Source organism: Somniosus microcephalus, chromosome 11 (assembly GCF_052327205.1).
Source record: "Somniosus microcephalus isolate GS21.2 chromosome 11, FLI_Smic_1.0, whole genome shotgun sequence".
In the NCBI taxonomy this organism is placed as follows: domain Eukaryota; kingdom Metazoa; phylum Chordata; class Chondrichthyes; order Squaliformes; family Somniosidae; genus Somniosus; species Somniosus microcephalus.
In genome coordinates, this window is record NC_140997.1 from 211,070,413 (window position 1) to 211,089,142 (window position 18,730).

Here is an 18,730-nt window from a genome sequence, read left to right on the forward strand (position 1 = left end):
GCCTCACCCCATAGCATTTGTTTAGTTCCTAAGGACCCTGGGAAGCTCATAGATTGAATGTTCTCACAAATTCTTTGCTCAGATCTGTTTTTGGCTTGCGCATCCCTGTAGAATTGGGAGTACAGTACTTGGGACCTTTTTATTTTAAAGTGTCTGCTCTTCTCATAAGGAGGTTAAATTCATGTGGCTGAAGTGTGCTTAAACCTTTGAATACTGAATTTATCTGGTAATTCTTATGAAATGTGCCAAGGTTTTATTTTTAGAAGTTCATTCAAATTGATCGTGAACTTTTATGTGTTTGAATATTATAAACTAGAATAAAGGGAGTATGAACTGGCGAGTGTTTTGCTTCTCTGCCCCTCTTTTCTCCCCAATCTCATTTGTGGGTGATGTGCTTTTGGGCCTCTAACCATACTGATGTGACCTGGCCACAAGGAGGTATGCAACAACAGCCTGGGGATAGTCTTTCTCTTGGGAGTTGTTGTCATTGATCATCACTATCTATGCTTTTTCTTATAACCTCCAGTCTCATTGCGAACCAGACTTTTGTGTTTTTTTTTAAAGGATTAATTAATACAGCAATAGCTACTTTTGCTAGGAGTCTGTTCCACATATCCACTACTCTGAGGGGACAGGGGGCTCATAATCTCTAATTTTGTTGAGGCTTTATTAATTTCATACTTGTTCCTTAATTGTACAGTCACAGTCCAAAATGAATAATCTGCTTCCATTTGTATTGTCTATGCCTCTCTGCATTTTAAAGTCCTGGATCATGACTCCGTTCAATCATCTTGTCCTTCATAAAAGCAAGTTTATTCTGTGAATCTCTCCTTTTAGAACTTGGAGTTCTAAATCCTGAAATCATCCTTGTTACTCTTCTGTGAACCATCCACTGCATTAATGTCCTTTTTGAAGATGGGGTGCCCAAAATTCCAAATAAACCTCGCCAGTGATATATGCAAAGTTAAAATAACTTGATTTAACTTCTAATCAGATACTCTCGGGGTGAAGAGCATGATTTCTCTTAATTATTTCATGCTGCCTTTTAGTAAATGGACAAAAATCATATTTCCCTTTCCACTTTTGGCTAATACCCAAATTTTTACCCCTTCATTTCCTGTTTCAGTTCTCACTACATTGCTATTGTCCACGTCAGAGCCATGCCCTCTTATTTGTTGGCCTCTTGCGTGATATCAATCTTTGTTATAAACTATGCCCTGGCTATAGCTTGGTGTTATTGCAAATCTGTGTAACGTATTAAAAATATTATATCTGCTTACAGATATAAAAACTAAGAGCTGAATGTGTGACTTAAAAATGGGGACTGAGTTATGTCTGTGAACCCTGATGTAACTTCCCTCCCCCACCCACTTTTAACCCCGCTTCATCTGATGACAACACTGTCTTGATTCCTCTTGTGCAATGTCGCAAGAGAGTGACTAGTTATAATAACACTTTGCTCCATATTGTTTACAAAAAAAAAATGAGAACAGCAGGGGATCTTGATTAGACCTGTGAGCTACGTGCCTCACTGTCTTGCAGCCAAAGATTTTCCCTTTTAATCGTCGCTATTTTATTGCCAAGCAAGTTTTCAATTCAGCTAGCTAATTTGCTGTTAATTGCATGTGCCTTCATTTTCTTTTTAAAGGTTTATCAAATGTCTTCTGAAAATGTTTATTGTATCTTCTAAATAAAATTTCGTGTGTTACATTTTTATAGCTCAAATTAAGTGGTACCATAAATCTTCAATGGATTAGTGGGGCTTGAGGTGCTAAGTTCAAATTGTTGGCAATATTTCTATTCATTCATTCATTCATTAATCTCTAATATTTGCCTTAATATCTCAAACATAGCTATAAAAAAACAAATACCATGTCTCTTTAGCCCTAGGAAAAGTTCATCTGGATCCATAAAACCTGAAAGCAATGCCTCCCCTCAGATTGCAAGGAATTATTTTCCTGATAAAAAGGCATTTGCTGCAGAGATGTCTCCTGTGCCTTCTGTTTGTTCTGCTCCTGCAGCTAACCAGCTCTTAACTGATGAAGGTGATGCTGTTTTCTCACTTTACATATGTGTTTGTTGGATTGTTATGTAACATTAGGCTGTAATTATTACAAACTTATACAAAATTATTTTATGAATGTTTAAGATAAAGTTATAAAATCTCTCCATAAAGAGCACTTGGCACACTGATTTGTACTTTTTTAGGCTTCATTCATGACCTACAGTCTAGCTAGTATAATTGTCATGCTTATAATTTTTAAAGCATGCTTTATCTGGGCACAACTCTTTAAACATACGGCTCCTTTCTTTTTGACTTTTTAGGTTTTTAAACTAAAGGAATTGCTGGAATGCAGTTTGGAGCAGCAAAATCCATTTTCAGCAGCTTTATAAATTTTCTAAAAATAAATGTCACTGATTCCAGTTGCACGTAGGATCAACTTAGAAGTTTGATTCTAAAATGTTAGTTTGTTCAGGCAGGATGTGAATGTCAAGCAACTGATATATGAGAACTATCCTCAAAAGTGGTGGAAACAATAGAATCATTGTCAAAGTATAAAGAAACAAAAGAAAATTCTTCAGAAAAAGCTTGCATTACAAAAACCGAAACAGAAGAATGCTGTTTCTGCTTGCTTTAGATCTGTGGTCTTGGAACTGCTCCAGAATGGGGAGCTGCAGCTGTGGGTTCCCACTGGTTTGCATATTGACCCTATTTCGATCACGTTTGTTTGTACTGAGACAGATGTAATAGGCTAGCTGACATGTCTGCCTTGTACCTGACTCTGGGCATCTGCAAAAGAATATGACTTTTAAACACAGCGTTGAAGGCCTGGAGGTATGGATAATTGGATAGCATGCCATTGCTGCACCCTGTCCCCTGGGTTTTACAGATAACATTGAATTAACTGTGTGTCTGCTCTATCTCCCATCTTATAAACCAAATAACCAGGTGTTTCATGTTGCCTCATTTTCTTGCCCTATTCGTGCCATATATATATTATATACTTATAGTGACTATACTGCTAAATCAATTCACTGATGTACACTGCTACGTAATATTGCTGTCTCATTTATTTGACTGGGAATGCTAAATGTTTCCATCTTATTTTGTGCAAGTCTTCTATAAAATCCTGAATGAAAGTCTGCTATATAAACTTAAAACAGTGGTTATCCTAGAAAAAACTTGGCTGAAAGAGAAGTAGTGGCTACTATTTAGGAAATTGATGTCCGGCTGAGGAGATGCAACAAGTGAAGTGTAGCGGGCATTATTGCTGGGGCCCCGACTGTTTGTAATCAACATCAAGTGCCTGGATGTAATCAACATCAAGTGCCTGGATACAACAACACAACAAAAGTCGCATAGGACATCTGAGTTGTTGGAGCATGGAATAATTGAGGCAGAGATAATTGGAGGGTTGAGCCTGTAAAGGATTTGAACATTAGGATGAGAATGTGTGTGGAGCTTAGGGGGACCGGAAACAATTGTAGGTCTACAAGTGATGGGTGATTGGGACTTGGGTGCGGGTTAGGATATGGCAGCAGTGTTTTGGGTAAGGGTGTAGGATGGGAGGCCGGCCTGTAGAGCATTGGAATAGTTTGGTCGAGAGGTGACAAAAGGCATGGACGAGGCCGGGGCGGCGACAGGCGATGTTATGGAACTCTTAATTAATGTTCAAATTTTAACTCTTGCACTTACAGATGCAAGAGATTTGAAAGAGTTGCACAGTGCCAAGAAGGAAATGCCTAAAAAAAGTCCCTCACTTAGTTCCATTCAGGGAAAATTCTCACACAACAGACAATCTGAAGGTAAGCATTCTTGAACGTTGAATATATTTGAGCAGAATATGAGCCTCCTGCTTGCTTAACCGATGTTTCTGTCGATAATGTTTATGCTCACCATGGGTTTGGTCCTGCAGTTTCCATAGCTTTAAAAACATTGGTACCACCTGGTATATGCCCTTGATATTTAATCTACAATCTCTTCCTTTTTTCCTGCTTTGTCTATGTTTATCTACTGTAGCATTGTCCTGCATATAAAGAGAAAAGTGGAGTCAGTAGAGAAGAATGAATATTCTTTGTAGTCCGATTCGGGTGATGCTTTTTTTAACATGGCAAAATTTAAGTAAAGCTTCTGATTACTGGGGCAATTACACATCTGAATCATTTACAAGGCAAAGGATTTTTTTAAGGAGCCTTATGTAAATGCTTAGCAATTAAAAGTTGCTCACTGCATTCAGAGAGCAGATAACTGAGGTAATGTTATTGCACTGTTCAAGTTTCTTCAATCTCCATGTGTTGGATGGAATTCTTAGATGCCATCAGTCATCACTGTTTGGACTCTAGGTTTCTGAAGCTGTGGAGGCATTGCCACCCCTTGGGGAACTGGAGCTACTCCACTAGTCACCGAGGAAACCTCTAAAAACGCGCACATTAGGTAGGTTCCTGTAGTTACTTGAGTAGCAGCAATTGTCCTTCATGGATTGTAAAGTTAATCCTTTTTGGGGATTGCGGGAAGTCCATATATGTGGTGTGTTGACTATTCAATTTCTGGAATCTTATTTTTCTGTGACCTTCTGAAGGTGAGCAGGTGCTCTGAAAAACCTACTTGCATACAGAGGACCTCACTATGGATGGCATCTTAGAGTAGCCTGGGATTTGGGGGGAATGGGGGAAAAATTCCTAAAGTGGAGGGGGATGTTAACGTGAAATAATGAGCCACACTTACAATTCCCTACATGATGAGTGATGTAAGAAAACTACAGGAAAGTTTCTGGTATCCGGCACGGACGGGACCGACGTGTTGCCGGTTCATCAACAATTCCGGATAACCGAATGCTATAGTGAAAGATGTGGAGCTCAGAGCTCCGTATAAAGCAACAAACCCTGTTGCTTGCTTCAAAACAATCGGCACAAGTTGCAAGCGTCTCTGTAGCTTAGCAACAGCTTCAGCTACACCCTTGCACAGCAACAAATCAATTAAAAAAAAAAAAAAAAAGAAAAAGTAACTAAAAGTAAAAAAATGTTACCTTAACCGACTCCTGAATTTTGCCGGTGGATAGAGCGTTCCAGTTATTTAGTGGCCGGTTAATCGAAAGTTTCCTGTACTAGGCACTTGGTCTGAGTATTAAACAAGGCTTTAATCAACTGTTTTTCAACATGGAGATCTAGTTGTGTCCTTCACTAGTTCCTGTTACGAATGTCCTGAACAAGCTGGCCCCATGCCCGAGTATTTATACTCTCCCTGGACAGCGCCACCAGCAGGCCGCCCAGTATTATTTCATAAGTCATTTCCCATGAATGACAAGATTCATGTCAATGATTTACTGATCTGTACCTTGCCATTGTATGAATGTCCTAAAAATTAGCCAGGTACTTCCTCACTGGATGAGTCCACTGAAATCTTCATTTTGGCCTACATTTCCTGGTGTCCATGCCCTCAAACATCTCTTCTCATCAGGAGCTGAATTTCTTTGTTCCATCCTTGGTTCTTAAGGCTTTAAATTGATGGTACTTGTGGATTTTATGTGCACAGCCAAAACAACATGGGAGAAAGGTATTCTGTTTGTGGCTTCACCACAGTGCTTGGATTTTTCAGGAGGTGGAAGAAGGATTGTGGGCAGTAAAAATGTAAATTTACCCCAGATTTGGGGTTTTTATTTGGTTTGTGTCGTTTTTGCATATCAGAGATCTTGCGCCCATATTCAGATACAATTTAAATTATAGTTTAAGGTGCATTTTGTCTTATTTGGTCTGAAGTGTTTTTATCAGTTTTAGTGAAAGTGTTCTTTTGCCCCTCCTTAGGCTCCGCTGTGCCACATTCCATTTGTACAGGTGAGAGGAAGCAAGCAACCTGGTCCAGTGCTGATCTTCAGATGGCCACTAGAAGGTGCAGAGGAACGGTCGAAGGTGAGACTTCCTCAGATTTTCAAGACCTATATTTGGTGTCTGCAACTAAATAATATATTTCCTAATATTTAAAGGTAAATTGAGTTTAATCATTTGCTTTTTCACCCAGGTGGGGTGGCGTTGTTAGTAAAGGATGAAATCAGAGCAATAGTGAGAAAGGATATTAGCTCAGAAAATCAAGATGTAGAATCAGTCTGGGTGGAGCTAAGAAGCACCAAAGGGCAGAAAACATTTGTGGGAGTTGTCCATAGGCCTCCAAACAGTAGTGGTAATGTAGGGGATGGCATCAAACAGGAAATTAGAGATGCATATAACAAGGGTATTACAGTAATCATGGGTGACTTTAATCTACATAGAGACAGGCCAAACCAAATTAGCAATAATACTGAGGAGGATGAATTCCTGGAGTGTGTACGAGATGGTTTTTAGACCAGTGCGTTGAGGAGCCAACTAAGGAACAGGCTATCCTAGATTGGGTATTGTGCAATGAGAAGGGGTTAATTAATAATCTTGCTGTGGGGGGTCCTTTAGGGAAGAGTGACCATAACATGATGAAATTCTTCATTAAGATGGAAAGTGAAGAAGTCCAATCTGAAGCTAGGGTCCTAAATCTAAACAAAGGAAACTACGAAGGTATGAGGAGTGAGTTGGCTATGATAGATTGGGGAGCTTCATTAAAAAGCATGATGGTGGATAGGCAATGGCTAACGTTTAAGGAACAAATGCATGAATTGCAACAGTTATACATTACTTTCTGGCGCAAAAACACAAAAGGAAAAGCGGCCCAACCATGGCTAACAAGAAATTAAGGATAGTATTAGATCCAAAGAGGAGTCATATAGAGTTGCCAGAAAAAGTAGCAAGCTTGAGGATTGGGAGCAGTTTAAAGTTCAGCAAAAAAGGACCAAGAGATTGATTAAGAGGGGAAAAATAGAGTATGAGAGTAAACTTGTAAGGAACATAAAAGCAGATTGTAAAAGCTTCTACAAGTATGTAAAAAGAAAAAGATTAGTGAAGACAAATGTAGGTCCCTTACAGTCAGAAATGGGAGAATTTATAATGGGGAACAAGGAAATGGCTGAGCAATTAAACAAATACTTTGGTTCTGTCTTCATGGAAGAGGATGCAAATAACTTCCCAGAAATGCTAGGGAACCAAGGGTCTAGTGAGAAAGAGGAATTAAAGGAAATTAGTATTAGTAAAAAAAATAGTGCTGGAGAAATTAATGGGACTGAAAGCTGATAAATCCCCAGGGCCTGATAATCTGCATCCCAGAGTACTAAAAGAGGTAGCCAAGGAAATAGTGGATGCATTGGTTGCCATCTTCCAAAATTCTATAGATTATGGAACAGTTCCTGCAGATTGGAAGGTGGCAAATGTAACCCCACTATTTAAAAAAGGAGGGAGAGAGAAAACAGAGAACAACAGACCGGTTAGCCTAACATCGGTAGTAGGGAAAATGCTAGAGTCCATGATAAAGGATGTGATAACCGGACACTTAGAAAATATAAACCGGATTAGACAAAGTCAGCATGGATTTATGAAAGGGAAATCGTGTTTGACAAACCTACTGGAGTTTTTTGAGGATGTAACTGGTAGAATAGATAAAGGAGAACCAATGGATGTGGTATATTTGGATTTTCAGAAGGCCTTTGATAAAGTCCCACATAAGAGGCTAGTGTGCAAAATTAAAGCACATGGGATTGGGGGTAATATACTGGCATGGATTGAAAATTGGTTAATGGACAGGAAATAGAGAGTAGGAATAAATGGGTCTTTTTTGGGGTGGCAGGCGGGGTGACTAGTGGGGTACCGCAGCTATTGGGTCCCAGCTATTCACAATATATATCAATGATTTGGATGAGGGAACCAAATGTAATATTTCCAAGTTTGCTGACGACACGAAACTAGGTGGGATTGAGAGTTTTGAGGAGGATGCATAGAGGCTTCAAGGCGATTTAGACAAGTTGAGTAAGTGGGCAAATACATGGCAGGTGCAGTATAACATGGATAAATGTGAAGTTATCCACTTCGGTCGGAAAAACAGAAAGGCAGAGTATTATTTAAATGGTGATAGATTGGGAAATGCTAATGTACAGAGGGACCTGGGTGTCCTTGTACACCAGTCACTGAAAGCAAACATGCAGGTGCAGCAAGCAGTTAGGAAGGCAAATGGTATTTTGGCCTTCATTGCAAGAGGATTTGAGTACAGGAGCAAGGTGTCTTACTACAGTTATACAGGGCCTTGGTGAGACCACACCTGGAGTATTGTGTGCAGTTTTGGTCTCCTTACCCAAGAAAGGATATACTTGCCATAGAGGGAGTGCAGCGAAGGTTCACCAGACTGATTCCTGGGATGGCAGGACTGTCGTATGAGGAGAGATTGGGTCGATTAGGCCTGTATTCACTAGAGTTTAGAAGAATGAGAGGGGATCTCATTGAAACGTATAACATTCTGACAGGGCTAGACGGACTGGATGCAGGGAGGCTGTTTCCCCTGGCTGGGGGTTCTAGAACGAGGGGTCACAGACTCAGGATATGGGGTAGGACATTTAGAACTGAGATGAGGAGAAATTTCTTCACTCAGAGGGTGGTGATCCTGTGGAATTCTCTACCACAGAAGGCTGTGGAGGCCAAGTCACTGAATATATTTAAGAAGGCGATAGATAGATTTCTAGACACAGAAGGCATCAAGGGGTATGGGGAGAGAGCGGGAATATGGCATTGAGATAGAGGATCAGCCATGATCATATTGAATGGCGGAGCAGGCTCTAAGTGCCGAATGGCCTACTCCTATTTTTCTATGTTCCTCACTAGGTGGTCTCAACTACTATCGTAAGCCAGGAAATGTCTGTATCCAGTCATTTCTAACTCCCTCCACCTCGGGCACCTCCAAAATCAACATACTGCCAAGTCCAAAGGACTGGGTTGGTATCCAGACTGGTCTATAGCTCCAAACTTTCTATAAGCAAATAGGGACACTGGGATATAAACAAGGCCACCCTTGTAACCTTTGTTATTGGATTAGGTCTTGTAGCAAGAAGAGACATAAAATGATGGAAAGGGACTAATTTGAGTGTATCTCCTGAATGTGCAGATGGGAATTACTTAACTTTTTAACTGATAGTTTTCTTCCATTTTGCTTATGCATTAGTTGTTGACATTAGGAATGACTTAATAAAACTCACTACACACTTGGTTTGAGTATAAAGCAAGCCTTTAATCAATTTGTTTCAAAACATGGAGGTCTAGTTATCTTTCACTAGTTCTTGTTTACAAAATGTTCTGGGAAAGCTGGGCCCACGCCCGAGTATTTATACTCCTTGGACGGCGCCACCAGCTGGCCGTCCAGTGTTATTTCATGAGTCTTTCTTCATGGATCATAAGATTCATAACAAGGAACACATGTGATTTTTTATTTATTGTGGAATTTGTGCTTCTTAAGGTGCTGTACTGATGACCATACTGCTTAGCCAGCCAGTTGGTCCTGGGACTTTGGGGTTGAGCCACCTCCTCAACAGCAATTCTGAAGCTTTTTCTGGCTTGGTCCAACAACATAGTTGCTTTAGCATGTAAGTATGATTTGTTACAAGTAAGAGAAGTAAATACAAATGAAGTTCCACATCAACCGCTGCTAAAACTAAACAGCCCTAAAATTACATCTTTTGAAACAAATGGAAAGTCTTTGACAGATTTTTCGTGTTGGTGAATAGTGCAAGCAAATCTTGACGAATAAATAAATGACCTTATTTGCTTAAAATTGGAAAAAGGTTCTTGCAATACTGTTTCAGCAGATTATTTTGCCAGACAATTGCACTATTTCCTAGCATAATACTGATAGCAAACAGGCTGTGTTGCTTATCTGCTATATTCCTTCTATGGATGGAATAGAAAAAAAACATAGAAAAATAGGAGCAGGAGTCGGCCGTAGGCTGCTCCACCATTCAATATGATCATAAGAACATAACATAAGAAATAGGAGCAGGAGTAGGCCAATCGGCCCCTCGAGCCTGCTCCGCCATTTAATAAGATCATGGCTGATCTGATCCTAACCGCCAATCTACTATCACAGAACCATCTCCTGAACCTAACAGAATTAGACACATGAAATAGGAGCAGGATCAGGCTACACGGCCCCTGGGCCCGCTCCGCTACCCACAGGGCCATGACCGATCCGAACCTAGCCTCATGTCCAAATTCCTGCCCGCTCCCCGTAACCCTTAATTCCCTTTACATCTAGGAAACTGTCTATTTCTGTTTTAAATTTATGTAATGATGTAGCTTCTACAGCTTTTTGGGGCAGCATATTCCATGGACCTACCACCCTCTGACTGAAGTAGTTCCTCCTCATCTCAGTTTTGAAAGAGCAGCCCCTTATTCTAAGACTATGCCCCCTAGTTCTAGTTTCACCCATCATCGGGAACATCCTCCCCGCATCCACCCGATTCAACCCCTTCACAATCTTATGTTTCAATAAGATCGCCCCTCATTCTTCTGAACTCCAATGAGTAGAGTCCCAATCTACTCAACCTCTCCTCATATGTCCATCCCCTCATCCCCGGGATTAACCGAGTGAACCTTCTTTATACTGACTCGAGAGCAAGTATGTCCTTTCTTAAGTATGGACACCAAAACTGTACGCAGTATTCCAGGTGCGGTCTCGCCAATACCTTGTACAACTGAAGCAATACCTCCCTATTTTTATATTCTATCCCCCTAGCAATGAAAGCCAACATTCCATTGGGCTTCTTAATCACTTGCTGCACCTGCATACTAACCTTTTGTGTTTCGTGCACCAGGACCCCCAGATCCCTTTGTACTTCAGTACTTTCCAGTTTCTTGCCATTAAGATAATAACTTGCTCTACGATTTTTCCTGCCAAAGTGCATAACCTCACACTTTCCAGTATTGTATTCCATCTGCCAAATCTCTGCCCACTTACTTAGCCTGTCGATGTCCCCTTGCAGGTTTTTTATGTCCTCCTCACTCACTACTTTCCCTCCCATCTTCGTATCATCTGCAAACTTTGATATGTTACACTCGCTCCCCTCCTCCAAATCGTTAATATAGATTGTAAAGAGTTGGGGACCCAGCACTGACCCCTGCGGAACACCGCTAGTTACTGATTGCCAGTCTGAGAATGAACCATTTATCCCAACTCTCTGCCTTCTGTTAGATAGCCAATCCTCTATCCATGCCAGAGCATTACCCCCAATCCTGTGATTTTTTTTCTTAAGCAATAATCTTTTGTGTGGCACCTTGTCAAATGCCTTTTGGAAGTCTAAATACACTATGTCCACTGGTTCCCCTTTATCCACCCTATATGTTACTTCCTCAAAGAACTCCAGCAAATTTGTCAAACATGACTTCCCCTTCATAAAACCATGCTGACTTTGTCCTATTAAATTATGATTATCCAAATGTCCTGTTGCTGTCTCCTTAATAATGGACTCCAAAATTTTACCTACCACAGATGTTAGGCTAACAGGTCTATAGTTTCCAGCCTTCTGTCTACTGCCCTTTTTTAAATAAGGGTGTTACATTAGCAGTTTTCCAGTCTGCCGGGACCTTTGCTGAGTCCAGGGAGTTTTGGAAAATTATTACCAATGCATCCACAAACCCTACCGCCACTTCCCTCAAGACCCTAGGATGTAAGCCATCAGGCCCAGGTGATTTATCCACCTTGAGTCCCATTATTTTACCGAGTACCACTTCCTTAGTGATTTTGATCATGTTTAGCTCCTCCCCCCCCCCCCCCCCTTTAGCCCCCTGTTTGTCCAGTGTTGGGATATTCATAGTGTCTTCTACTGTAAAGACTGATATAAAATATTCATTCAGTGTTTTTGCCATCTCCATATTTCCCACCATTAATTTCCCAGTCTCATCCTCTAAGGGACCAACATTTACTTTAGCCACCCTTTTTCTTTTTATATAACTATAAAAACTCTTACTATCTGTTTTTATATTTTTTGCTAATTTACTTTCATAATCTATCTTCCCTTTCTTAATCAATCTTTTTGTTATTTTTTGCTGTCTTTTAAAGTTTTCCCAATCCTCTATCCTCCCACTAGATTTGGCTACCTTATATGCCCTTGTTTTTAGTCGAATACTATCCTTAATTTCTTTACTTAGCCACGGATGGCTGTCTTCTTTTACACCCTTCTCAGTGGAATATATTTTTTTTGGAAGTTGTAAAATAACTCCTTAAATGTACACCACTGATCATGTATCGTCTTACCCTTTAATCTATTTTCCCAATCCACTCTACTCAATTCCGCGCTCATACCTTCATAGTCTCCTTTATTCAAGCTTAGCACGCTTGTTTGAGATCCAACCTTCTCACCCTCTAATTGAATATGGAATTCAACCATGTTATGGTCACTCATTCCAAGGGGATCCTTTACTAGGACATTTTTAATTAATCCTGTCTCGTTACACAGGACCAGATCTAAGGTTGCTTGCCCCCTGGTCAGTTCAGTTACATACTGCTCAAGAAACCCATCCCTAATACACTCAATGAACTCATCCTCAAGGCAGCCCTGCCCAATTTGATTTGTCCAATTAATATGATAGTTAAAATCCCCCATAATTATAGATGTTCCCTTATTACAAGCCTCAACTATTTCCTGATTGATACTCCGTCCAACAGAGTTGCCACTGTTCGGAGGCCTATAGACTACGCCCACTAGTGTTTTTTTCCCCTTATTATTCCTTACCTCCACCCAAACTGTTTCATTGTCCTGATCTTTTGACCCAATATCATTTCTCTGTATTACAGTGATTCCTTCCTTTATTAACATAGCCACCCCACCTCCCCTTCCTTCCTGCCTGTCCTTCCTGATCGTTAAATAACCTGGTATGTTTAATCCCCAGGCATTGTCACCCTGCAGCCATGTTGCTGTAATGGCCACAAGATCATACCCATATGTAGTTATTTGTGCCATTAACTCGTCTATTTTGTTACGAATACTACGTGCATTCAGATAGAGAACTTTCAAAGATGTTTTGTGACACTTAGTTCCTGCTTTTGCCCTTTTTATTACTTCACCTTTTACTCCATACCTTCTGCCCCTTCCTGACACGCTCTGGTTTTTAATTTCCCCACTGCTACCTAAGTCTATGACCTTCTCTGTTGTCATTTTTATTATTTGCTCTCTAGGAACCTCCCCCCCACTAGTTAGTTTAAAGCCCTCTCTACAGCCCTAGTTATATGATCCGCCAGGACTCTAGTCCCAGCACTGGCCAAGTGAAGCCCGTCCCAACGGAACAGCTCCCTCCTGCCCCAGTACTGGTGCCAGTGTCCCAGGAAGCAAAACCCATTTCTTCCACACCAGTCTTTAAGCCACGCAATTAACTCTCTAATTTTATTTGTCCTAGCCAAATTCACTCGTGGCTCGGGTAATAATCCAGAGATTATTACCCTTGTGGTTCTGCTTTTTAATTTGGCCCCTAGCTGCTCAAACTCCCTCAGCAGAACCTCCTTCCTTGTCCTATCTATGTCGTTGGTACCAACATGGACCACGACAACTGGATCCTCCCCCTCCCACTCCAAGTTTCTCTCCAGCCCAGAGGAGATGTCCTTAACCCTGGCACCGGGCAGGCAACACAGCCTTCGGGACTCTCGCTCTCGGCTGCAAAGAACTCTATCTATCCCCCTAACGATACTATCCCCTACCACTACAACATTTCTTTTAACTCCCCCCACTTGAATGGCCCCCTGCTCCACGGTGCTGTGGCCAGGTTGCTCATCCTCCCCGCAGTCCCTGTTCCCATCCTCACAGGGAGTAAGAGCCTCGAACCTGTTGGACAAGTGCAAGGGCTGCGGCTCCTCCAACACTACCTCCTGGATCCCCGTACCTGCCTCACTTCTAGTCACACCGTCCTGTCCCTGGCCACAGACTACATCTGAATTAATTAATCTAATTGGTGTGACTACCTCCTGATACACAGAGTCCAGGTAACTCTCCCCCTCCCTGATGTGTCTCAGTGTTTGAAGCTCGGACTCCAGCTCTTCAACACGGAGCCGTAATTCCTCGAGCAGCCAACACTTACTGCAAATGTGATCACCGTGAGCATCAATGGTGTCCACCAGCTCCCACATATTGCAGCAGCAACACATCACCTGATCTTCCATTCTATGTAATTAATTAAATTTATTAATATTATTCTTAAATACCCTGTGCCCCAATTCTAGATGGTGAATATCACACCTTAGAAACTATAAACCAAAGAGATTTAAGCTTAAAAAGGGAGAAATACTTACCAACCAATCACTTACCCGCTTTCTGGTGACGTCACACTTGGATTACTTTTTACCTCTCTCCTTCCCTCCGAGTTCCGAGACTGGAGACTGGTAAACCTTACCTGGTCTCTGGGGCCTTTTATAGACCCGCTCTGCTGCTCGAGATTCCCGCCACGCTGTGAGGCCTTACCTGGTCTCTGGGGCCTTTTATAGCCCCGCTCTGCCGCTCGAGTTTCCTGCCGACGCTGTGAGGCCTTACCTGGTCTCTGGGGCCTTTTATAGCCCCGCTCTGCCGCTCGAGTTTCCCGCCGACGCTGTGAGGCCTTACCTGGTCTCTGGGGCCTTTTATAGCCCCGCTCTGCCGCTCGAGTTTCCCGCCGACGCTGTGAGGCCTTACCTGGTCTCTGGGGCCTTTTATAGCCCCGCTCTGCCGCTCGAGTTTCCCGCCGACGCTGTGAGGCCTTACCTGGTCTCTGGGGCCTTTTATAGCCCCGCTCTGCCGCTCGAGATTCCCGCCGACGCCGATCATGGGGATGTCGGGTGGGTGAATAGAATTGTGGCAGTTATCAGCTCTCTGACCCAAATTGAGGGAAGTGAAATAACACAATCTGACTTTTCCCTGAAGATGCTTCTTTCCTTTTTGAAGTTGGGACAGATGATTGCAACCTTCATCTTTTTTAATTTTAGTCTCCTCTTGAATTTCAGCAATATAGGCAAGACATTTGTGAGTATTCAACCTGCCTTGCTAAGCGTAGTTCAGTAAATAAGAGCCATTCTGGATAGCTATTTGGTGCTTAAAGCACTTTCAGCCTGCAGTGGTTAGAAAATAAATGGATTTGGAAATCCAGCAATATTTAAAACATCAAATTATCCTCCATTTTTTATAATGAAACCGTGCTATGTTTAGATAGGCAAGTGAATTAGGTTCCAGACCTCGGAATTCCCCTCTCAAGTTCTCAGAATGTGAACTCTCCCAAACGCTGAGACCCCATCTCCCCAGTCCTTGCATATATAAATATATTGTTTTTACACTTTACTCCTTACATTTTCTCTTGGCCTTCTCTCCTTCATAGCCACTGTGACTGCCTTTTTCCTGCTTGCAACTCATCCCTTCAATCACTACACACATTATGTATATATTATGTATATTTTAGCATATTCAAAAATGCCATATTTATTTTAACTGACATTCCATTTATTTCTAAACCTTTAAGAAAACCTATGTACAATCATCACAAACTTAATTTCAGTTCTATTTCTCGCTGATATTTATTATATTTTCCATTATTTTTAACCAACATTCCTTTTTATTAACTAGAACATACCACTACAACAATACATTTTTCATTTGGATTATTGCATCTATGTTGGTTAATAGGATATTACTCTGACGTGCATGTGACTGCCACAATATTTAGTCTCTCTTTAAGCTCTAAAGCTAAAAACTGCTTGAATTTTTTTTTAAATGCATGGATCGGTGTCTGACCTACACAGTATGCTTTTTAAAAAAAAAAAGTAGGGACTTCACTGTAGTATCTAATAGCTCGCGCACAGATCATTAGGATTATGTCCAGAAGGCCTGAATTTCAATCCTGGTCTTCAGTGATATTTGGACTTGGCCCCACATGGGCATGTTTCATAGACTGAATCGTAGGGTGATCAAACCTACCAAGTTCACTCTGCCAATATGGACCCAGATTGATAGTTGTAGAGGAAACCTCACTGGGACTATCCATAAAAAGTGTAAATTGAGAAGGCAGAGAATAAAAATGTGGTTAAAAATAACAATTTCTCATCTTTGCAGTGGTTCTTCATCAACTGGGAAATCTTCTGAAGTCCGAATAAAAGGAACCCTTTCAAATCTAAATGAGCTTCAGCACTTAGCTATGTGTGGCATTAACATGCTCATCTTTGACCAGGAATCGTCAGAGAAAAACTTGGACACTACAGAAGTTTCTCTCCGATTGAGAAGTCAAAATGACTTGCCTGGTGCAGTTCACCTTTTACCACTAATCGATTATTACCTTGGTATTTACTGTCAAGCTTTGCAGACTGAAAAAGCAGGAAGGAGTCCTTCTGGAAGCAGAAAATGCTGCTCATCCCGTTCTGGAGAATTTACTGCCTCAAATGTGGATAATTGTTTTAGTAATTTGGAAGACTTTGCACTTACAGCACTTGGTGTCTTGTATCACCTTGTATCACATAGTCAAAGGGTTGGAAATTCCTTGTTGGTCCATACCTCCAATCAAAGCACTGAAGGTGGCATGGTCTCCACTGCACAAATACATAACAAAAGTGCAACACCGACCAGGCATGAAGAGGAAGAGGAAGCAGGGCCATCCAAGCTTCAAGAGGAGCATGGAAAGCTACAGGAATTGGTTGGCTTAGAGCAACCTCAGCATCACTTATTCAACAGGTTGCTCCAGCTTTCTGATCCTGTGGTTCTAAGTGTCTCTCATCGAAGAGAAAATCTTCAGAATCAAAGCTTGAGAATTTTGGGGAAGGTCGCTGAAAGTGCGACTGCTGAACTCCTGTACAGGTAAAGAAAGACAAAATGTAAAATCTCATTGTGGTTTGTAACAGTGATTCTTGTCAGTGAAATTCTAACCCCAGACCAGAAGCTCCCAGGTTAAATCCCCATTCTGTGCTGAGTTAGCTGACATTAGCTGGGTTGACAGTGAAGGTACGATGATTAGCCTCAGTTCCCCGGGTTAGGTAAAATGGGTTCTGGGCTCTCGTTCTTAATCCTGATCATTATCCAGTGACCCTTTCAGGAATGCACACATGTCAACTGGATCTGGCTTGGCTGTGGTGCCCTCACTGTTTTATCATCTAGACTCTCAAAAAAAATGTAGTAGGCCTTATCTATGTATGTCAGCCCAACATAAGATTGTTATTGCAGTGTCTAGTCTACTCTGGTGCGGAAACAGTATGAATAACATACAGTGCGAATATTAGTGGCAGACAGGTTTGGAACATTTGCCTTGATTTTGTAAGGATTCTGTGACAAAACTTCAAATAAAATGCTACGAAAAGCATGCTATTACAACACTTCCATAAATTAATTGTAAAATTGCAGATTTTGTTTGTCTTCTGCCAATTTTTTTGTATTAAATAATGCTGCAACCTCAGCCAACACCCAAAAATCTGCTAGTTTAATTTTCTTATCTAGGAAATAAATTGGAGGCAGCCGGAAGTAGTTTATAAGTACTTGAACTGCTTTGTTTAATTTAACCATGACAAACAGGACTTCACTTTTTTATGTATAAAATGTACATGGCAGCAATCCATGGTTGAGCCTTCCAAGTAAATGTAAAAGTTACAAAACATTTGAAATGTTATGGTATACTTGTGTTGCTAAACAGAGTTGTTTATCCAACCTACAGATCACTGATTACACTAGCAGTGTTACTCTGATGTACAGCTTTTCAAACGCTAAATTACATTGTGATTTGTTGCTTATACGACAAACAGTTGAGTCATTCAGTCCGTGGGCCGTGTATTCCAGAACATGATCATGTGTTTTGCAGATGCAATTGATCTTTTGTGCTTGCTTTTTTGGGGTCAGGAAGCAGATTTAAAAAAAAACTGATTGTAGGATCATCAGGTGTGGTATCTGGTGGGCTTGCCCATGTTTTTCAAATTGGTGCATGCCTGGGTGAATTTAGAATGCTGTTGTGTAATGTCTGTAGGCTCACTAGAAGTCTTTTATAACCAGTCGAGGCTGGATGATGCACACTGACTTAAGTGTCAGATAGAATCATCGAAACTTACTGCACAGAAGGAGGCCATTCGACTCATCATGCCTGTGCTGCCTCTTTGAAAGCGCAGTCGTGCACAGTCCCTGATCTTCCCATAACTATTAATAGCCCTTTCTCTGTAAGGGAAGATGCTTACTGATCATCCCAATCCCTCGAACCACAAGTATACCCAAATAATACAAGTTATTTTGGCTATTTTTGCATGATTAAACGATGGATCAGTTTTTAATTGGGTATTCTGCAGGAATCATGCTACCAGGTTTCTGTCAAAAACATTCAGTTATAAAGGCAGGGAGTTCCTTTAGCATTCAGGCAGGCTTCTTCTCCATGGTAGTCACAATCTGTGCTATAGCGGACAACTAACAGCTGTGGCCTGTTCATCAGAATCACATAACATTTTAAATCTACCTGCAACTTGTTTGGAGTTGTTGCCTAGAACTATTGGCTGCTGTGGCTAGTGGTTAGCCTATTTTAGAATCTAATTTTGCACATGGAACTTTGTCAGAAAATATTTGATATTGGCTGTCATTTGAATAATTCTCTCTAAAGTAGATCAATCTTAAAAATATTTTTTGGTCACTTTGTGATGTTCATCACAGTTATATTGTATGTGCCTAACATACAGGAATCTTTAGACTTGGAGAGATTTTTTTTCCTGGCAGATAGAAGATTGAAGGTGGCTGGGTTGTAAGTTTTGAAGCATAATAGACCCACTATAATGGATGTTTACATGGTTTCCTGATTTGTGACTATCCCTTATACAGTGGCTTACATCAGTATAAATTTAAGGGGATGCCATATTTATGAACGACACTCTCTC

General features: G+C 41.1%; 1 protein-coding gene across 1 annotated transcript in view; it reads left to right on the forward strand.

Moving 5' to 3' along the window:
* The window catches only part of atrip (ATR interacting protein), a 50,341-nt gene that overhangs the window by 13,631 nt on the left and 17,980 nt on the right, over positions 1–18,730 (forward strand). Inside the window, exons 6-10 of the mRNA XM_086000001.1 lie at positions 1,885–2,045; positions 3,700–3,807; positions 5,803–5,907; positions 9,353–9,479; positions 15,954–16,688. Of these exons, the coding sequence (XP_085856127.1) occupies positions 1,885–2,045; positions 3,700–3,807; positions 5,803–5,907; positions 9,353–9,479; positions 15,954–16,688 (1,236 nt within the window). The remainder of the gene's footprint in view (positions 1–1,884; positions 2,046–3,699; positions 3,808–5,802; positions 5,908–9,352; positions 9,480–15,953; positions 16,689–18,730) is intronic.